The 22706-nt window shown below is 35.7% G+C and overlaps 1 protein-coding gene across 1 annotated transcript in view; it reads right to left on the bottom strand.

The window, feature by feature from the left end:
- FER1L6 (fer-1 like family member 6) overlaps nt 1-1791 on the bottom strand; it is a 211186-nt gene extending 209395 nt beyond the window's left edge. The window contains 1 exon segment of the mRNA XM_074202128.1: nt 1716-1791. Within this exon segment, the coding sequence (XP_074058229.1) occupies nt 1716-1791 (76 nt within the window).
- Between the last annotated feature and the right edge of the window lie 20915 nt (nt 1792-22706).

The raw sequence follows: 22706 nt of genomic DNA, 5'->3' as shown, positions 1-22706 counted from the left end.
CTTAATTTCTAATTCTTTGCCACCAGAGAAAGACCTGCTATGAATACTTTTGTATATGTAAGACCTTTTCCCTTTTTTATGATTCTTTGGGATACAGATCTAATCATTACTTCAGATTTTCAAACAAAAGTGACTCTTCTAAATCTCTGCCATTACTAGGGATGAAAGAATGTGTCTAAGCAGTTAGTTGTCATTTTATAAAGTAGGTCTCATGGCAACACTGAGGGAATTTATTACCAGGAAAATATTATAATAATAAATGCATTGTAAATTAAATTGTATATATTGAAATCAAATCTATGTAAAGGTGGATCACCTCAGGCATACTTAAAGATTGATTCATAAGGAAAAGTAAGGAAAAGATACAGAAATCCAAAGGGGAAAATGAATATCTAATCATCTCATCATAGACCCTACTATCACAGACTTTTAAGAGTACTGGGCTTGCAATCAGAAGATCCAAACTTCCATTTCTGATACATAATCCATTAATTATGGTAATAATAATATTGTCTACCTAACCTATTGTCGTATACCTAACCTTTTGCTGTGAGTTCAGAGACAATGTATTAAAATAATGCTATAAAGCAAGTACTATCAAATTGTCACATCTTTGCTATTCATCTTGGTCAAATGGAATAATAACAATGAAATGAGATTTATATTGAGATTTTTTTTGAGGTTTGAGAAGCACTTTACATTCATTGTCTTTTTTGAGTCTCATATAAATCTGATAAATGATAAAAATCATCATTTACATAGTATAGAATAGATGATAAAACTGACGGTCAGAAGAGCAGTGACTTGCCTACAGCCGTTTAGTTTTTGATTGCAGTTAGTAACATTTGAACCCAGATCTTATTTGCTCCAAGACCAAACTCAGAGACACAGACTGAGATAGATCACATACAAAGACACAGTCTAAGACATGGGAAGGTGGGGAGAGGAATCAACAAATCCACAGGCCCTCCAAAGAGAAATATCCCACTGCCAGACAGAGACAAAAAGGGGAAGAAGGATCAGCAAGGAGCCATGAGGTAGAGAGCAGGTCCTTTTTCTGGTACTGTGAGTCATGTGAACTGTGTAAATCTCAAGAGAAGGCAGGACCTAACATAGGAGAATGTTATTTAATTTTTCAGAAACTCATAGATCTTTCCCTTTGTTGGGAAATAAAGATACCAAGCAATCACTAACATACCTTCCTCTCCCCAGTTCTCACATTGTTCCCTTTTGTAATCAGTCCTTTGTTCATATGTTCAAAGCCTAGAATGAACTTCATCTTTTTTTTTTTTTGTCTTCATTAAAGATCTGCCTCAGGAACTCCCTTTTACATAAAATCTTTCTTGTTCCCCTCAAATAAAAACTCTATCTCTTTAAATTTTTCAAAATACTCTGTCCAGTTCTCTTTTTTGTATTAACCACAAATTATTTACTATTATATAAACTACATATTATATGTAGTTTAAGTGTCTTATCTCCCTCATTTGATTGAAAACTCTTTAAAGAGTGGAACTATTATCTTTGTATCCTTAATTATAAATCCTCAATAAATGTTTGTTGAATTAAATTAAGATGATAGGAAATGTGGCAGTTGTTTCCATAAACTGTGTGGGTGGGTTTGGGATGTAAATTTCCCTAAGCAAACAAAAGAGATTTTGAGATTTTGACCTGCAATTCTGCAGAATCAAGCAAGACCTTCACCTATTATACCTTACCTTGTGCTCCTTTATTTTCTAGAACCAATCCCTTCTCCTCTTTCTTCTTCTTCTTCTTCAATTTCAGTCCAAACATTCCTTTTCTGAAAAGGCAATAAAACAAACATATTTTTATGTTTGTAATGACATAGGATTATAGATTCAGAATTCAAAGGTCTGAAGAAACTCAGAGGTTTTTGTAGGCAGTTAATTTTTTTCATTTGAGTTGAAAAGTCAGTCAATTCATTAAGTAGGGGAAAAAATTTATGCTGCCTTTTTGAGCTTCAGTTTTTTCTGTCTATAGAAGAGAGAAGTTGGGTTAGATATGTATATGATGGATCATGGGCCTAGGCCTGGAAAGGGAATAAAGAGGCCTGTTCATTTTATAGATGAAAACCCTTCTGTTTCCAGTAATCTATGGACTTTATGGATCTATAATTAAGATCTTTCCCCTCTTGGTATCCCATACCTTGGAATAAGGTAGTCTGACTGGAGACTTGTCTTTTCCACTTAGCAGCTGCCTGACTTTGGCAAATTAGATTCCTCTTTGTGCTTGATTCCTAATCTATAACATGTGAGGGAGATAGATCTACCCACTGATTTGCTGTATTTAATGAGATCATCTCAATGTGAAATTGTATGTTGAGCTCTTCTAAAACCTCTAAAGCTCTGTAAATGGAAAATAGTGTTATCTTCTCCACCCCATTGCCATACTTTGCCAAAGAATGACCAAGAAATGGGAATAAATTCTGCTAATTTTATTTGAGATGTTACTGCCTTGTTTACAGTTATCCAATTCTTATTCTAAGCTTTGGAGGTGGTGTGAACAAAGGTCTAAGTACAGGAGAGCATCATGAGAACTGGGAGGTGGGAACTGGCAGAGAAGAATGATTACTGATACTATATAATAGAATTTCAAACTACCTAACAAATTTGCAATCTCAGACGCTAAGGAAGTCCCTCCAATAATACAGATCATAGCCCATTATTGGCTACCTTGCAACCCAAGAAATGAAACCTAGGCAGTATGTTTTAAAAAGAAACTCATAAGATATCAATCCCCACAAAGGACTTAAATTATCCTCACAGTGGTTGAAATTCTATTAATTAAATTTTCATTTAGATTAATGAGAATTATCTTCTACATACAAACAATAAAACCCTGGGAGTTTGAAATTATCAGCCATTTATGTTTTAGTAAGGAGCAAGTTACCTGAATTACTTTCTTCCTAAAAATCTAGCTTATATTTGCTGCCAGTTTGATCAGGAGAATAAAGGTAATTTGACAATAAGAGGAAATGACAATAATTGTTGAATTTCTTCCGTTAACGTTTAAGACCTAATTCAGGTGCCACCTTCTCCATGATACCTTCTGGATCCCATGGAAAATCTATGGGATCCACAGCTTGAAATGGTCTTTCCCATCTCAAATATGTGGGTACTACAGTGAGGGGAGCAAGAGTTGGAGAAGCTGAGGGCCCTTGGGTGTTGGGGAAAGCGTACCAAAGGAAAGAGAAGAGTGAAAAGAAGAAACTGAAGTCAATTACAGTACAGGCTATTGTTAAGAAATATGTTTTCCCTTGTCAGTGAAGAAGAAACATTAGGGAAACGCAGAACCAAGACTGTGTCATAAAGTAATGTTTGGTTTCTGTTTTCTTCCTTTCTCTCCTAATTGCCAACTCCTGCTGATTCATCTGAGAATGAGGATGTTTTGTCATTTTTCTTACAGTTTTCCCAGCCAAATTGGGCTTCAGGATTAATTGAGTAAGCACAAAAGCTGCATATTTAACAGTTCTCTAACTAGAGAAGAGAAAATAGGAAATGTGTCAACTTCATAAGTCTCTGACCTGGACTTGAAATTCAAAAAGTCCTAGTCTGATTTCTAATTCAAATACTCTAGGTAACTGCTCTTATACCCTCAATTTAAGTTTCCTCATCTATAAAATGGGATAAAAATAGTACCTTCCTCACCAGATGATTGGGAGGATTAAATGAGATTACATGTGAAATGTATATAAACTTAGGGCACTATATATGCCAGTTCCATAATCATTATTATTAAAGTTCATTGAACAACTTGAAAGCACCACACAGTTTTAGTGATTATCATCAGTAGGATACCCATCATCAACTAGGTTATTATTTCACCATCATGCCATGCCATTAGATGACTTTCCAAAGTCAAGAGGCCATTCTTCATCTTCCCTTTACCTTAAGGAAGGCCTTGTCTATCTTCTCCCATCAAAAAAGAGCCTGAATCACAATTGGAGTATTTCTAAAAAACTATTTGGGGCTTCTAAGATGAAGTCATAACTAAAAGATAGGAAACTTCTCCCATGAATTAGAAAAGAAAATTTAGAAGAAAAACTTGTCATATTGTCAGTGACTAAGAGTCAATTGAACCATGCTGATTGCTCCATTTCAAATGGCTTATATCAGACAAATGCATTGAAGTGAAATCCATCATAGAAAAAAAAGAAAAGGAAAAAAGTTCTTATCTAGAGAAATAGGGGGTTGATTAGGTAGAAGAAAGATGGGATGGAGATAAATGCTTTTTTTCCCTTTTGGGGTCCTTGTTTCATTCATAAAAGCCCTTTCAACTTTTTATTTCTTCAAGAATTAGTGATTTCAACATTGGGAATATTTATTTCACCAGTGGAGATAAAAGTCCCTATGTGCCCATGGTAGCTGAAAAACATATAATAATAAGTTTCTATGCCAATATGTTTTTCAGCTACCTCTCTGGTGATCTGTACCTTAAAAATTACTTTGATTCGACTTAAATAAGACTGAGCTGAGAGATGGAGAGAGATGATCTACACAAATTTTAACTTAATCCTCTGAAAGGGGGGGGGCGGGGTGAGAATGTATAAATTCCCTCCATGGTTACCTGATTGATAGTGGCAGGCTAAGACAGCAGTGAGTATCAGAGTCCTTGCAGTCAATGCTCAGGTCCCAACAATGGAAGAGCAATGGAAGAATTACTGGGTCCCATTTCTGTCAATTAAGACCTTACTTATCTTTTCTTTGCTCACTCCTAATGATATTTATTGAAGGAAAATAAATGACTTCTCTGCATCCTTAAGAATTTGCCTCTTTGAGGCATTTGGGGACAAAAGGTACAAGATATGGGAGGGTGGAGGATTGTCCTTCCTACCTCTCTTTAGTTCGTTCTTAGCAAAATTTTGTCCTCTCCTATCTCTATTAGTAATCCCTGTCAATAGCAAGCAAACATCTCTAGGCCCTGTTTTATAACAGCCATCCAATAAAGATGGGCTGAAGCTCAGCTATTCTATTTTATTAGCAATTTGAACATCCCTTGCACCCCACTATCACCCAGAGAGCCAGCTCATTCCACTGTGTCCTCTCCCAGAGCTACTTCTCAGGACTGTAGAATCAACAGAGCTCATAAGGACAAATCAAGAGGAAGGTTTGAGAGAATGTTCCCTGTGAAAAAAGCCTCTGCCAGATCAGCTTTGGGGAACTGATTTAATCACAGCTGCCTGGTACTTCTTCTGTTAGATAATAGCAATGAAGAAATAAACAGCATTAAAAGAACTCATTCCTCCCCTGCCTGAACTTCCAGGGGAGCCACAAGGGTTTAATCTTTGTGTTAAAAGTTTACCAGGTACGGGGGTGGCTAGGTGGTGCAGTGAATAAAGCACCGGCCATGGAGTCAGGAGTACCTGGGTTCAAATCGGGTCTCAGACACTTAATAATTACCTAGCTGTGTGGCCTTGGGCAAGCCACTTAATCCCATTGCCTAGCAAAAACCTAAAAAAAAAAGTTTACCAGGTATGTGTCTAGTTTCCAAATATTCTTCCTCTCCTGCACCTCCAGGGCCACCTGGATGAAAGCTTTTCCTGATACCCCAATTCAGAATGTGCTCTTCATTTTCCTCAAATGTTTGGTTTTATACTTCTCTGATATATGTACAGCCAGGGCATTTACATATCTCAATGGATAGAGTGTTAGACTCAGAAGTCAGGAAAATTTGAGTTTGCACCCTATCTCAGACATTGACTAATTATGTGACCATGAACAAGTCATTCAACTTACAATCTATTTAACTACATACAAATAATTAACATCTATTAACCTGTTTCCTCATATGTAAAATGGAAAAATTGATAGTTCAATCCTACTAGAATGATTTACAAATCTTAAAGGATTATATAAATGCTAGCTATTTTGTACCTTTAATATGGATGCAAGGTTTTCTAATGCAGGGACAGATTTTCCTGCTTGTCTCTGCAGCTACACTGACGTTTTGTTTGTGTGTGTGTGTGTGTGTGTGTGTGTGTGTGTGTGTGTGTGTGTGTGTGTGTCTAGGGGAGGGTTGTTGCAGGTTGTTTTTTAGTCCCTGGACTTGTAATTTCATCAGTATGGACAGCTTCTTGGGATGAAAACTCCTTCTACCCACCCAACTCAACCAGCAGTGAAAGGTAAAATATCTTACCCAAGTCACACAGAGCATAAAAGGAAGGATTTGAACCCAACATTTCTTTGCTCCAAGATCCTAATACTAGTCTTATATCCTAAGGAGATCATGGTCAGGAGAACAAAATGATCCCAAATATACCAACTTATTCCTAGCAGTATTTTTTGTTGTAGCAAAGAATTGGAAACAAAGTAAGTACCCACCTACTGGCATAACTGAATGTAATAGAGGCTGACTGTAACAAGAAACAGTGAATGTGGAAATCTGATATAGAGCAAATTCAGCAGGACTAGGAAAAACTAGGACTACAATACTCTAAAAGAAAAGAAGAATAACAGTAAAACTTGAAATTGAATAATTCTGTATAATTAGAATGACCAAGCAGAGCCCCTGAGAAGAGATGAGAACATGTTCCTCCCCTGCCTTATTTTCAGAGAGAACTTTCTGGTATGGAACATCATATATCTGGGGAGCTGGGTGTTACAGAGAATAGAATACTAGATCTGGAGTCAGGAAGGCCTGAGTTCAAATCTATCCTTATTAGCTGCGTAACCCTGGGCAAGTCACATAACTCTGTCTAGTATCTTTGCCAAGAAAATCCTAAATTGGGTCATGAAGAGCTGGACATGACTGAAAGAGAATTAAACACATTGCATGTATTTGATAATCATGTTTGCTATCTTGGCTTCTTTTGTTGAATTGCTTTTTTTTCCTTTTTTTATTCTTTGTAACAAGGGCTGGGAGATATTTTTATAAATGAATGTGACATAAAAAACAAAAAATACAATAAATATTTAAAAGTTTTAAATGTAAGAATAAATTGATCACTAGACTTTCCCTGGATTTTACTCATTCCCAGAGGGTAAATATTTTATTGGATTAGGATATAACTCTTTAGTAAGATGGAAAACACTCTTTTAACTACCTCAGCCTTCTTGTTAGACTTTTGCTATGGCCTCCACACAACCAAAAAATCGATATTCCTAAAGCTCAGGCCAGAGAAGCACTGCTTTAACTATGGAATCAGGGGGTGGGGAGGGGAAAATTGAAAATAGAAAAATCTACTAGTGATTGAAAATTGAAAAAGTTGAGGAATATTATAGCCAAAATTCAGATCTTTTAAGTCAATGGAAAAATATTGAAAGCAGTCAAAAAAACAGAGTTTAGATATTAAGGAATCATAGTCCAAATCACGGAAGACCCTGTTGCAATTGCATTTAAAGAGAGAAAAATCATAGAATACAATATTTCAAATGACAAAACTATAAAGGCTTATAGCCAAGAATAGTTTAGTCTGCAAAGTTGAGTATAATTCCATGTAAAAATATATAAATCACATATAAAATAGACTAGAAGTTTAAAAATGCAAGCATGCAGGGGCAGCTAGGTGGTGCAGTGGATAGAGCAACAGCCCTGGAGTCAGGAGTACTTGAGTTCAAATCTGGCCTCAGACACTTAATAATTACCTAGCTGTGTGGCCTTGGGCAAGCCACTTAACCCCATTGCCTTGCAAAAACTAAAAAAAGAAAAAAATGCAAGCACAGGAGGCAAAAAATAGCCAGGAAGTATCTGAGGTTAGATACAAACTCAGACTTTTCTGAGTTCAGGCAGAGAACTCTATATAATAGAAGGAAAATATTTATGAATTAGTACTATGGATGTGAATATGATGAACAAATCAATAAAATGAGGGAAATATTAGATAAGTCAACCCAATAACTTACGGTCTAAAGAAACACAACTAAAACATAATTGTTCACATTGAGTTTAAATGAAGGGTGGGAGCAGCATTTATTTTGCATCAAGAAAAAAATTTAAAAGCAGGAATGGCAATAAGAAAATTAGGTATCTTAATAAGTAAAATCAGGAGTACTTAAAAGATATAATGGCAAAGACATTGGAATGATTTTCCATATCCTTCTCTAGCTCATTTTACTGATGAAGAAACTGAAAGAAAAAGAAATTAAGTGACTTGCCCAAGATCACACAGCTAATAAGTAAGTATCTGACCCTGGATTTAAATTCAAGGACTTTCTGACTCTAGGACACATATTCGAATCCACAGAGCCATCTAGTTTTTTCTAATTAAATAACAATCCATAATACATATGGACCAAATGGCACAGTATCTAAATCCTTAATGGAGTGGGAGAAATGGAATCTAATCAAAATATAAGGAGAAATAGTGAATAAAATTATAATACTGGTATCAGTGTGCTCCTTTGAAATAAGAAACATATTTATCCAAAAGACTGTAAGAAATTAATGACTTGAATAAAATTTTAGAAAAGTTAAATGTGATAAATCACTTAATGGGAATTTTAAAAATATACACATATATGCATTGATGTTCATTTTTCAATCAGTCCAAGTCTTTATGACCCTATTTGGGATTTTCTTAGCAACCATACTGGAGCAGTTGCTATTTTCTTCTCCAGTTCATTTTACAGATGAGGAAACTGAAGCAAACAGGGTTAAGTGATTTGTCACGGATTGCACAGCTAGCAAGATTCTGAGGACAAATTTGAACCCAAAAAGGTGCATTGTCCTGAATCTAGACCTGGTGGTCTATCCACTGTACCACCTACCTGGTCCATATAAACAAATATACATATGTATGCATATTCATATATGTGTGTATGCATATACATGCATAAGTGTACATATGAAACTATACAAGTATATGTAGATGTACATTTTCTCAACTGTATATTGCTATTTTGCAAAAAAGTAAAGGTTTAAAAAATTATAAACAAAAGTAGAAAAGTATAGATATTAAATACATTCTTTACTTATATAAGACTATAAAATTATAATCTTTGAGATAATTCAAATTTAAATGCATAATAGATGATTTAATCCTAAAGCTTTGAAGTAGAAAAAACAAATCATAGAAACAATAAGTACACAAAATAAAAGAATAACAATGAAACAACATAAGAAAATTTGACAGAATGTAACCAAAGCAGTTCATGGGGGAAATTTTATTTCAACAACTTTTCATCAATGAAAGAGAGAAAGCAAAATAATCAATTAGTCATGCAACTAAATCAAGTGGAAAGGTAACAGGTCTTTTAAAAAAAACTAAGCAAAATATATACTGAAATCAAAGAAGATATAAATAAAATTAAAAACAAAAATTGAATTGATAACAAAAATATGAGCATTTTTCTTGAAAACATGACATATAGAAAAAATCTAAATTTGTACCAAGAAAATTGGGAAACCAAATTTCCAAGATCAAAAATGAAAAAAAGGAGAATTTGCAGTAGTTGAAAAGGAAATAAAGATAAAACATTAGAATCTATTTATTTAATTAAATGCCAATACAGTTGACTATTTAAATGAGATTCATTCATATTTGAAAAAATATTAAATGCCCAGATTAATGTAACAAGAAATAACAAATTCAAATAATTCAACCCTAGGGGGATAAAAACAGAACAATGCCTAAAAGAATACACAAAGGAAAAAAATAACCCAGGGGCAATGATTTGTGAGTAAAATCTAACAAATATTCAATAAGCAATTAACTCTAATATTAGAAACATTGTTTACAAGAACAGAAAGAAGGCATGCTGCTAAATTCTTTAACTGAAATAAATCTACCCTTGAGGCCTAAAATAGGAAGAGATAAAGTTGAGGAACAACTTATATATCACTATGGCTAATAAAATGTTAGCAAAGAACTATAGGAATATAATAGACTATATATCGCAACCAGGTTGGAATACAGGATTTCTTTAGTACTATAAGAATTATAAACCTTATCAATCCTGTTCTTTTTTATCTCGGTTTTTTAAAATTTATTCTCACATCACTATAATAGTCATGTTGTAAAAGTAGAAATAATTCCCCCCTCCCCTACAAAGACAGAGAAACCTCAAGAAAAATAAAGTGAGAGGAAAAAAAGTGTAATTCAGTTTGTGTTCAGGTACCATCAGCTCTGTCTCTGGGATGCATCACATTCTTAATCTTAAATCTTTTAGAGAAGTTGCCTCAATATTCTTTTCCATGATTGCTATTGCTAGCTGTATTTCCCTCCATCCTATTCCTCCCCATTCCCATTTTTTCTATTGTTTTTGTCCTTTCACCCCGTCCCTCCTCAAAAGTATATTGTATCTGATTAACCTCTCCCATAATCTTCCCTCTCTTCTATCACCCATAACCCCCTCTCCACTTCTTCAACTCCTTTCTCCCATCTCATTTCTCTTCTATTTTCTTCTAGGGTACTACCTTGCTATATTTGATGCAGATTTTTTTTTTAAATAGGACATGGGGGGGGGCTGGGTGGCACAGTGGATAAAGCACCAGCCCTGAAGTCAGGAGTGCCTGGGTTCAAATCCGGTCTCAGACACTTCATAATTGCCTAGCTGTGTGGCCTTGGGCAAGCCACTTAACCTCATTTGCCTTGCAAAAACCTAAAAATAAATAAATAAATAAATAAATAAATAAATAAATAAATAAATAAATAAATAAATAAGTAAATGAATGAATGAATGAATGAATAAATAAATAAATAGGACATAGGGGCAGCTAGGTGGCACAGTGGATAGCGCAGTGGCCCTGCAGTCAGGAGTACCTGAGTTCAAATCCAGCCTCAGACACCTAATAATTACCTAGCTTTGGCCAAGCCACTTAACCCCATTGCCTCGCAAAAAAAAAAAAAACCTAAAAAAATCAAATTTTCTACATTAAAAACATTATGTCCATAGGAATATAATCCATGAAGAACAATTGTCTTTGGAAATAATTGTTCATTTCATAAAACATTAGTACATGGCAAAAGCTACCACCTAATAAATTTCATAATGCACATATGGAAGATGAAGAATACAGAGGAGATACAGGTCTGTTTAAAATCATTTACATCTGACTGTGAGATTTCTGAAGTGGATAGTAAAATTCTTTTTGTTGTTATTGAGTTGTTTTTCAATGACCTCATTTGGAGTTTTCTTAGCAAAAATACCAGAGTGGTTTGCCATTTGCTTCTCCAGTTCATTTTTACAAATGAAGAAATGAGGCAAACAGGATTAGATGACTTTATTGGGGTTTGCAACTCCATAATACTGGGGTTGGCACTGGTCTGAGAAAGGATTCATGAGACCTGGATCTCTCAGGCAAATTGGCCTTTTATTTGACACTGTGCTGGCACAATTGGCTAAGAGTTGGGAGATATCTAGCAAAGGGGCATCTGGCATACCCTCATTTACATAGAGAAAAAGAAGGAAAGAGGAGAGAAGAAATGACCTCAGACAAATAGTTGTGTGTGTCTAGAGGTCGGAAGTTAGCACCACCAGAAGAACAAACCTATAAGAGTTATATAATACATGCTTGTAAAAGGGGTTTTTGTATATCAACGAATACTCCAAATGCTGGAAGCACTTGACTGACCTTTGCATAAAATTAAAAGATAGCCCCACTCAGTATATATTAACAACAAACAAACAGGAAGACCAAAGATTTGGGGCGAGAGGTAGGAGTTTGGGGTTGTGGTTAGAATTTTAGCAAGAATACAGGAAGGAGGGGCAGTTAGGTGGCATAGCACTGGCCCTGGAGTCAGGAGTACCTGAGTTCAAATCCAGCCTCAGACACTTAATTACCTAGTTGTGTGGCCTTGGGCAAGCCATTTAACCCCATTGCCTAGGAAAAACCTAAAAAAAAGAGGATACAGGAAGGACACTCAGAGCAGACCTGAATATTAGAGGGGGCTCATTAATTGAAACCCATCAACTTGACCAGGGACATACAACTAGTATTCAAATTCAGGAAAATGAGTCTTCCTGGCTCCAGACACTTCAGACTCTATCTTCCGTGCCACTTAGCTGCTAGCATGTATTTTTGTTTCCTTTAAATTTCAAATTTCCTTAATAACCTAAATAATAATGGGGGGGCTGACCTAATATAAAGTGATTATTTCCAAAACAAAAAAATTTACATAGTCCAATGAAGTTCAATAATCATTTGGAAATTAAAATATAACCATGCAATAGCTCTAATTGATTCTTCATAAAAGACTTGAGGGCATCAGTAGCACAATCTCTAGTCTAGACAAAAGCTGTCAGAACAATCTTCTCCACTAGAAATCTAAGGGATCTGATTTCCTCTAGGTGCTATAATGAGGACATTAAATGAAGCCCCATCCATCAGGGCTGTTTAATCCATTGGTCTGGAGCCATTTGTGTGGCACCTTTATAGATCAATCAATCTCCAGTGAGTCTTCCCTCACAGATTTAGAGATTTGAGGTACAGTGATGACCGACAAAATTCTTGCCTCAATCATCTAGTCAGTTCCTTTTTTGAGATTTCATTCAATTTATTTCTAAATGACTCCAGCATTAACTAGCAGTTTCATCCCTTCTATAAGGAAAGTAAATTATTATCATCTAGTTGATCACCCCAAGAAATTTTAAGGGATTTTACTTGCTCTGTTTGAATACAATGAATAGAAAATAGGGGTGGCTAGGTGGCTTAGTGGATAGAGCGCTGGCCCTAGAGTCAGGAGTACCTGAGTTCAAATCCAGCCTCAGACGCTTAATAATTACCTAGCCGTGTGGCCTTTGGGCAAGTCACTTAACCCCACTGCCTTGCAAAAAAAACTAAAAAAGAAAAGAAAAGAAAAGGATCTGACCTTCAGCTGGGGAGAAGGAAAAACTTCTATTTTCCAGAAGTTCCACGTTCTTTAGGGCATGTTGGCTAGATAGTTGAAAAAGGTTCCTTTTGTAAGAAGTTCTAATTTTCTTAGCAGCAACTAGTGCAGTAGATAGATTAACAAAGAAGACTCATCTTTCCAAGTTCAAATCTAGCCTCAGATGCTTACTAGCTGTGTGAACCCAAGGAAGATATCTAACCCTGCTTGCCTCAATTTTCTCATCTATAAATTGAGTTGGAAAAGGAAATGGCAAACTACTCCAGTATATTTATCAAGAAAACCCTGAATGTGGTCATACAGAGTTTGACGCAACTAAAACAGCTGAACAATAAAAAGTCCTTAGGGAAAACATGCCTAAGAGCAGCCCATGAGTTACTTTGAAAGGGAAAGAGTTCCCCAAGACTAGAGGTCTTCCAATAAAGACAGGCTAACCATTTCTCAGGGATGCTACATCTAAGTCTACACATTAGATATGCATGGGTGAGACCAGAAGACCTCTGAGATTCCTCCAAACCTGAGAATCCTTGATCTTAGAATTTCAGTCTTAGCTCAGTGTCATTATGCAGTTGAAATTCTGCTAGATTTGGAGTCAAATTGCCTGAGCTCACATTCTGATTCTGCTATTTATTGCTAAGAAAGTCACTTAATATCTCAGAGTCTCAGTGTCTGAAAAAAAAGAAAGGGTTGTGAAACAGGTGCTCTCCAAGGTCCTTAAGAAGTCCAAAGCTTTGGTCTTTGACTCCCTATAAATGAGGCCCTGTATTCTATTGAGAAGTAGTTGCCCAATCCCAGCATTCAGCCCTGGTCCTTAAACACAGGAGAAACATTTTAAAAAAACCTTGGTTATGATAAATTTATATAATAGGAAGAAATCTTAAGTAGTGACTGGCTCAATACCCTCATTTTACAGAAAAAAAAACTGAGCCTCAAAGGGAAGAAATAGAATGTCACAAAACTAGGATGTGACAGTCTTAGACTAGAATCACTGTGTCCTGGTTTCCAGTCTTGTGTTCCTAACATTCTATCAATGTCAACAATGGTGACGCAAATCCAGGGGCATGCTTGGAGTCAGCTCCTAACAGATCACTAGATAAAATGTTAAATTTTCAGTGTGAGCATTAACACCTCAGAGATTGGCAAATGATACAAATCAGAGCTGGTTTTATTGATTTTTGGACTTAAGCAAGTATCAAAGAAAATAATGCAGATAAATCTGAAAAGTATGTCCTGCACTACTTTTTTTGGAAAATTATTTGTTAAATATTGATCAGCACACCTTTTGGATATTCCCAATGAAGCAAGGACTGTATTATGTCCCATTTAAAATAAAGTAAAGAAAAAATAGATATATCTAAGAAAGCATAATGCCTTTTGTGATTAAATCACTTTTAATCACTATTTTAAATCCAAAATCTCTAAAGTGGCAAAGATTGTTACATAAAATAAAGCCTGGTAAATTTCCCCAAAGAAACAAGTTAGAATCCCTTACATTTACAGTGTTTCTGATGTCCCAAAGAATTTCCCAATACTTTAGGTCCTGTGAGGGATAACAATCAATCAAGACATTAGCAAGTTTTTAACTATACACGAAGCATTGTGCTAGGCCCTGGAGCATATATGTACATAAATATATATATATTATATATATATATATATATATATACAGAGAGAGAGAGAGAGAGAGAGAGAGAGAGAGAGAGAGAGAGAGAGAGAGAGAGAGATACAGAATAGTATAGGAAAATAAGTATAAGGGCAGCTAGGTGGTACAGTGGATAGCTTACTGACCCTGGAGTAAAGACAACATCAGTTCAAATCTTGCCTCAAATACATAAAAGCTGTGTGACACTGGGTGAGCCACAACCTCAATTGCCTTGCAAAAAAAGTCAGTATATAGCAAATGTTTACAACATAAATACATGCTCATTTTTAGGGGGGAGAGAGGCATTAGAAGTCTGGACCAATTTGAAGTCCGGAAGGTCTGGGTTCAAACCCCATCTCAGATATTTGCTATCTGCTAGACCCTGAGCAAGTCCCTTAGCTGTTCTTAGTCTCAGTTTTCTCATCTGTAAAATGGAAGTAACAATATCACCCACCTTATAATGGAAAGAGGTAGTTAGGTGACTCAGAGACTAGAACACTGGGTCTGAAGATTTGAGGATCTGAGTTCAAATCCAGTATTAGACATTAGTTATATGAACCTGCATAAGTCATTTAACCTCTTTTTGCTTTTATCAACTGGAGGAAGAAATGACAAAGCCCTCCAGTATCTTTGCCAAGAAAGCCCCATGGATGGCACAAGTATTCCTTGATCCACAAGGTCAAGAAGAGTCTTGCATGACTAGGCAGCAACCATGCCATATAAGGATATGGGGTGGGGGAGGGAATAAGCAGCTATATGAAATTTGTTACATGCCAAGTTAAGCATTTTTATCAATAGTATCTCATTTGATCCTCATATCAATTCTGTGAAGTAGGTGCTATTTTACAGCTGAAGAAACTGAGGCAAACAGAGCTGAGGTAAAATAAGACTGTTGAGATCAAAGGAAATATATAAAAAATACCTTGTAATCCCTACATATAATAAAAATGCTAGCTATTATTTAAAAGGGGGAATCATAAAATTTAGAACTGGAAAGGACATCAGAATCAGACATAAACACAGCAGGCACAAAATGTACTCTAGTGCAATCATAATGAAACCATGCTTAAGTCAACATTTCAGATAAATTGTGGAGAAGGGGGAGTTGATTGGTCTTCCAGGTTGAGTGGAAGGGGTATAATAATAGGTGGGGATAGAGTGGGATATCTGGAAGCTCCCTACCTTTAATTTTTCAAACTAAACATTAAACTCTTTTGAAATAGGGCAGGGATTGTCAGAACATCCTAAACTATGGTGACCTGGAGAAAAACCTAATCATATCCTCCCAGATAGAGAGATCTTCTATTCCAGGTGGCACAGTGGATATGGCACCAGATCTAGCATCAAAAAGACTTACCTTCCTGAGCTCAAACCTGGCCTCGGATACTTCCTAGCTGTGTGACCCTGAATAAAGCACTTAGCTCTGTTTGCCTCACTTTCTTCATCTGTAAAATGAACCGAAAGAAGAAATACCAAACTATTCTAGTATCTTTGCCAACACATCCCCAAATGGGGTCAGACATGACCAACAACAAAAATTCTAGCCAGGCCCTGTACTTGGTTCTACAACTGATGAAATAGAACCCTAGAAAAGTTACCAATGGTCTCACTTATAGAAGAAAATAGAGCCAAGATCCTAAGTCAGTTTTTGTGACTCCCAATCAATTCTCTTGCCATTTCATATAGATAGATAGATGATAGATAGATAGATAGATAGATAGATAGATAGATAGATAGATAGATAGATAGATAGATCCCTACACAATTTGATATTTTAGTAATCTGAATTTAAGCAAAGCACCTCCAAGTCAGTGCTACTCTAGTTTTAGTATAGCCAAAGAGAGAGAGGGGGAATGAAACTTCATTGATTAGGATTCCGAGTAATAAATCATAATTGTTTATACAGAACACCCATCTCCCAGGTACCCAAGGTTCTCACCAATTTAAAAATCTCTCTTACTTACCACTTCTGTGGATAGTAGGTAGAAGGGCAGAAGCACTGTTATTTGCAAGAATAATTTCCCTAGCAAAAATTCAACCGGCCTGAAATCTCCAGTCTCTGTGAAATTATAAGGAGACAGGTTCCTGGCAATCTCACATACTGTGGTGTTTCCCTCCCAAGTAATGACCTTTGTCTACACTTTTTCTCCTTTTTTCATATCAGTATTTGAAACATAGTTCTTTCAACCTAGTTGACTTCTAGATTCCACAGATGTTTATTCATGGCAGTGAACAGAACCTATAACATATGTCCCAGATGGAAAAATGAATAGAAATGTGTCTTATTTTAGACACCAGTTCTCATTAGTTTTTTTAGGGGTTTTTTTTTGCAAGGCAAATGGGGTTAAGTGGCTTGCCCAAGGCCACACAGCTAGGTAATTATTAAGTGTCTGAGACCAGATTTGAACCCAGGTACTCCTGACTCCAGGGCCGGTGCTTTATCCACTGCACCACCTAGCCACCCCTCATTAGTTTTTAATACATTTTTCTATTAATAATTTTTAAATGTGCATAAGGGTACAATGAATGAAAAGGGAGCTTCTAGCTGGCATGAACAAATTACTCAATTTCTCTGGTCCTATAACCATAGGATTTGGTGCTAGAAGGGACTTTGCCCAAACTTATGATTTTGAAGATGAAAAATCTGAGGCCCATAGAAATGAAGTGACTTAACTTAGGTCATATCTAAGTTTCTGTATTTATACAACGAAGTGGTTGGATCCTTTTCTGCTTTAATATTAAAAGACTATAAGCTTCATGAGAAACCAAATTTCATCTTATTTAAATTTTGTGTCCCCGTGCCCCTGCAGCGTGCATGAGATAGGAGGAAAATTCTATAGAAATAGTTAATTCTGAATTCCAGGCTGAGTTATCTCCCATTGCTAAATATGGATTGGCAGTTTATCAGCAACTTGTGGAGCTTGGTTAGCATGAATCATTTTCTTGGAGCCTAATCACTCCTTAAGTAAACATAAAAGTAATTTTCTGAACCTGGGAATCTAAGAATTGTAATGTTTCTACAAAATTCAGACAAATGATATTCTATCAGACCCTACTTCTAAGGCAAGTCCACCTACCTTTTTCTCTTTTTTTCCCTATTAACTATAGTATAACCTGAGTGATCTTGACTCTTATTCCCATACTACCTCCACATAATGATCATATTCTTTAAGAACTTAAAGAAAGAGAATTTACAGGTCAATATTCAAAATTCTCATTGGGGATGGAGTTGTTAGTAAGGTTGATAGTAAATACAATTGCATTCAAAGTGTGAATTAATGGAAATTATTTTTCTTCTCTCTGAGCATTAGTTGCCTCAATTGCCAAATATTTTTTCTTACACTGAAGGAAAAGCAACAACATCAGCAGCTATAAAGACTAGATGGAATGATGTGATATATCTTTGAAGACCCCAATAACCTGAGAGAGTCCATATTCACAGGATTCTAAACTCCCCTTCTCTATTCTCCTACTGCAGAGTGATAGGGACTTAGCTGAGACATAATTTTAAGAGGTGGAGTAGAGTTGTTATTATTGTTATTTGCCCTTCCTTTTCATAGAGGATCAATGACACAATAGGGTGATTTGTGTGTGAATTGGATTTAAGTGAGGCAGAGTTCTACAAAGTCATCAGCCTCATTCTCCCTTCCAGCTTCATTTAAGTACAGTGGCAAGACAAAAGTAAAGATGATTGATGATGGTCCTAGATGCAATGGATGGCCTTGGAGTCTTTCATGTCTAATCAAGCTCTAAGCATTTCACACCATCTGCTTCAGCCACCTTCATGGTCAATGGAACAAATGGTTCTCATCCACCCATTCTGCCAGAAGTCTTCACATGATTGGGGTAGACATTCCCCTAACTCACTAGTGGGTTTGAAGTCTGTTTATCTGATTTAGCCCATCTACAAAGAAGTTTACCAGAAGGTGACTGCTGCATTTGCTACAGATTCTTGGAGCCACTGGTCAGGGATATAGTGAACAGTTTCTAGATACTTGGACTATAAGTAATGAGTTGCATGCAGTCAAAAGAAGTTGGACAACTGAGTGAACAGAATATTTGAGAATAATTGAGAGAAATTGTCTTCTAAGTTCATCCATATCTCATCTCTTTTGCTCTATACCAAGAAAATAAAGTACAATGGTTTTAGAGTGTCTTCTCCAGTATTTAATACTGGATGACTAAGTTTAAAATCAAATATTAAACTGTGAGGGCAGTTAGGTGACACAGTGGATACGGTACTGGCCTTGGAGTCAGCAGGACAAGAGTCTGAATCCAGCCTCAGAAACTTGACTCTTACTAACTCTGTGACCTTGGACAAGTCACTTCACCATGACTGCCTCACACCCAGGGCCATCTGCAGTCATTCTGATTCATATCTAGCCACTGGACCCAGATGGCTCTGGAGGAGAAAACGAGGCTGGTAACTTAGCACAGCATCTCCTCACTCAAATTCAATTATCTTGGCATCACCTCCCTGATGTCTTGATCTTCTTCTAAAATGAAGACAAACATTATTAAACTTTGTTGTGTTATTTACACTTCTTTGCCCCTCAAAAGAGGAATGAAACCTGCATTTCTGTGTTTCCTAGGAAACCTGGGTTTGATGCAACCCTTCCATCTGTGTTGTCTGAGGTCTTAGAGAATAATGAATCAACATCTTCACTGATACTTTATTTTTATACATTGTTTTCTTCTGAGTATTTAACTGAGTATTTATCTGCTTATGGACTTTGAGTTGAGATATTTATGAACTATCTAGACATGTTTATCTCTTTTGGGGTGGGAGAAGGGAGCAACTAGGTTCTGTAATTACTAGCTTTGTGACAGAGTAATTCACTTAATCTCTGTTTGCCTCAGTTTCCTCATCTGTAAAATGTAGATAATTGTGATGCCTATCTCCCAAGATTGCTATGACGGTAAAATTAGATATTATAAAGTATTTAGTACTTTATGTACTAAGCAAATGTTTGCTATCATCATCATCATAATCATCATTATTATTATTTGATCTTAGAAAGCAGAAATAGAAATAATAGACAAAAGGTGCAAAGAGGAAGATTTAGACTTAATGTAAAGAAAAGTTTCCTAACAATTACTGCTCTTCAGAAATATATTCTTTTTCATTGAGGGTCATCAAGAAAAAAACAGAAGGCCTATAAGTATCTATTCAGTGCCTGCTTCAATTAAACAAAATCACCCTTATCCTCCAAGAGCTCATTTTATATCGGGAGGAAAAAACATTTAAATATATTTTTAAATATATGCAATATAATTTCCAAAGAGAAAGGATGCTTCAATTGAACTTTGAAGGAATCCAGGGATCTTGTTAGGGAAAGATGAACAAATAAGGTATTCCAACATGGTGGACTGACTACAAAGCAACAGTGACAGGAGATAGAATGTCATATATATGGTTCATTGATATAGCAAAAAAGTCTAGTTTGTATGGAAAGTGAGGTGTATGAAGGAGAATAATATGCACTAAACCTGGAAAGGCAAGCCGGATCCAGATGGTGAAGGGCTTTAAAAGTCAAAGGGATGATAACTTGATGTTTTCTCTTAAAAGCAAGACAGAAACCCTGTAGCTACTTGAGCTATCCTACTGTTAATCCTGCTCTCCTCCTGTGGTGCTCATAGCACCTTCTTGTGTATCTATAAAGAAACGAAAGATACTAAAACTCAAACTAAACAATTTAATGATTAGGATTAAAAGGCTTGATCAGAAAGAAGCTTTAATGTATCTCAAATGGGGTTTGTCTTTGTAATTCAATTAGTTCCCTCATTACCAAAGACAATGACTAGAATACAGCAGGTGAATATTGGTTGAATGATCACAAGTGAACAACATATTATAATCAGGGACAAATGCTGAAGGGGTGGCAGGTGAGGCAGAGCTGAGCCTTACCTCTTTTTGTGAAGGTTTGAGCATATATCTCATTAAGCTATCCTTCAGCTTCAGGCCAAGTCATACCTGTCCACTTTGTCTTTCTTCCTTAAGTTCCTATACCAAACTAGATATAAACAATCAAGAAACATTTTCAAATACCTACTATGTGTTAAACCCTGTGCCAAGTTCTGAGCATACAAAAAGAGGCAAAAGACAGACCAAGCCCTCAAGGAACTCATAATCTAATGAAGAGACAACATGCCAACAAATATATACAAAGCAAGCTAGATACAAAATAAATAAGAAATAATTAACAGATAGTACTAAGTCTGACTCTAGACCAGGGAGAGCATTGTGTGATGAAGAGATGTTTCTGAAAATAGATGAATGGTTCTTAAACTGGGATCTGTGAACTTTAAAATAAAGTTGTAATAACTATTTCAATATGATTGGGTTCCCTTTATAATTTTATATAGTTTCTTTTATTAATTTAAAAATACTGTTCTAAGAAAAGCTTCACTAGACTTCTAAAAGGATCAATGATACCACAAAGGTTAAAAACACCTGTCTAGAGACAATAAATAGGAAACTAATAGACTCTTTTGAGCAAAGGATTGATGTGATCAAACCTGAACTTGAAGAGGTTCAAATTGGCAACTATGTGGAGGATGGATTGAAGGCGGAATCTTCTAGGCAGTGAGAGAATGAGAAGATGGGAGAGGAATGAAATGAGAAAGGAGGGAAAGTATATGGAAGACAAGGAGAAAAGAAAATTCAGAATAGTAGTTTGGGGAAATTTGATAAAGAAACAGCCAAGTAGAGAATCTAGAAGGAACAAATAAATTTAGGTCTTTCTGACTCCAGATTCAAATCTTTATCCAGAATTTATGTTTTAATGTGCCACAGAACTATTATTTAACCCCTATATTAGACAATTGCAGCATATGATTATCAATGAAATTGGCAAAAAATCTGAAAGAGAGGAAAGTATATGATTCAAACAATATATGGGAGATGAATGAATGAATGGATGGATGAAGGGATGAAGAGATGCATTCATTCATACATACATCAATTTATATGTGTGACTCCTGGATAATATAAAAATAAAAATAAATCTCAAAAGGGGGTTCTTTATTCTTAACCTTACTTTTAAAATATTTTTAAAACTCTGAGTTGATTGTTATATTCAATGATAAGCATCTTCTCAATACTATGTGGGGAATAATGATTGTAGGTATTGCTATTTACAACTTCATTGATTTAGAACTGGAAGGAACCTAAGAAGTTATCTAGGTCAATTCTTTTGTTTTAGCAAGGAGGATGCCAAGGTGCAGAGAAATTGAAAGAAACCTCTTATATGCAAGCAAACCTATCAGATATCCCTCTATTTTAATTACATACTGAATCACTAGTGCCTAGCCCCTCCTTTAACTTAAGAGGACTCAATAATCAAATTCTATAAATATATTTCCTATGATGCTTCCCTGTCATTGTCTGAAGGAAAAAAGAAACTATCAGGGGAGTGAATTGTTTTTCAGCATTTCAAGGAAACTTTTTCAGATTCAATTACTTTTGACTTAATGGGAAATTCATTTCTATTTACCAAAGAGGTGCTTCTTTCCACAATGTGATTACATTTGGAATGTGTTAACTCAGATGGCTGCCAGGTTTCTTTTTAGAGACAGCTTAACTAAAATCATCCAACTCAAGGCAAACATCATTTTTAAGGATACTGTGTGGCAGGCTCTGTGTTAGACTTACAAATCAACAGCAACAATAGCTAGCATTAATTAGTACCTACTGTGTGTAAAGCACTATGCAAAATAGTTTAGGAAAATTATCTTATCTTCACAGCAATCTTGGGAGGTAGGTGCTATTATTATATCCATTTTGCAGATGAGGCTAAGTCCTAGTCCAAGGTCACATAGGTAATAAGTGTCTAAGGCTGAATTTGAAATCAGGTCTTAAAAATGAACCACTCTCTACGATCAAATAGTTTACATTCTTCCTTAAACTGTCTAAAGACTGGTGCTACTGTCCTGTTATCTGAAAATCTACATTAATTATAAAAGGGAGTTTTCAGTAAGGTAGGAGAACTGTGGTTCCTATGCCTTAGTTTTATGCTTGACTCAATTACCAATTTTTTTTTACATTTACATCTTATTTCCTTCCTCTCAAATTACATATTAAAACAATGTTTAACGTTTCTAAAGGTTTTGAGATTCAAATTCTTTTCCTCTTTCCCTCTCCTCCTTCCGTGCCATGCTAAGTAATCTGATTTAGGTTATAAATGGACAATCACGTAAACATTTCCAAGTTAGATATTTTGTACAAGACTTGAATAAAAGAAAAAGAATGAAAGAAAAAAATGAAAAATAGCATGCTTC

The sequence above is a fragment of the Macrotis lagotis genome, chromosome X (assembly GCF_037893015.1).
Source record: "Macrotis lagotis isolate mMagLag1 chromosome X, bilby.v1.9.chrom.fasta, whole genome shotgun sequence".
Lineage (NCBI taxonomy): Eukaryota > Metazoa > Chordata > Mammalia > Peramelemorphia > Peramelidae > Macrotis > Macrotis lagotis.
Note: the sequence above shows the minus strand (reverse complement) of the source record. Positions and strands in the feature narration are given on the sequence as shown.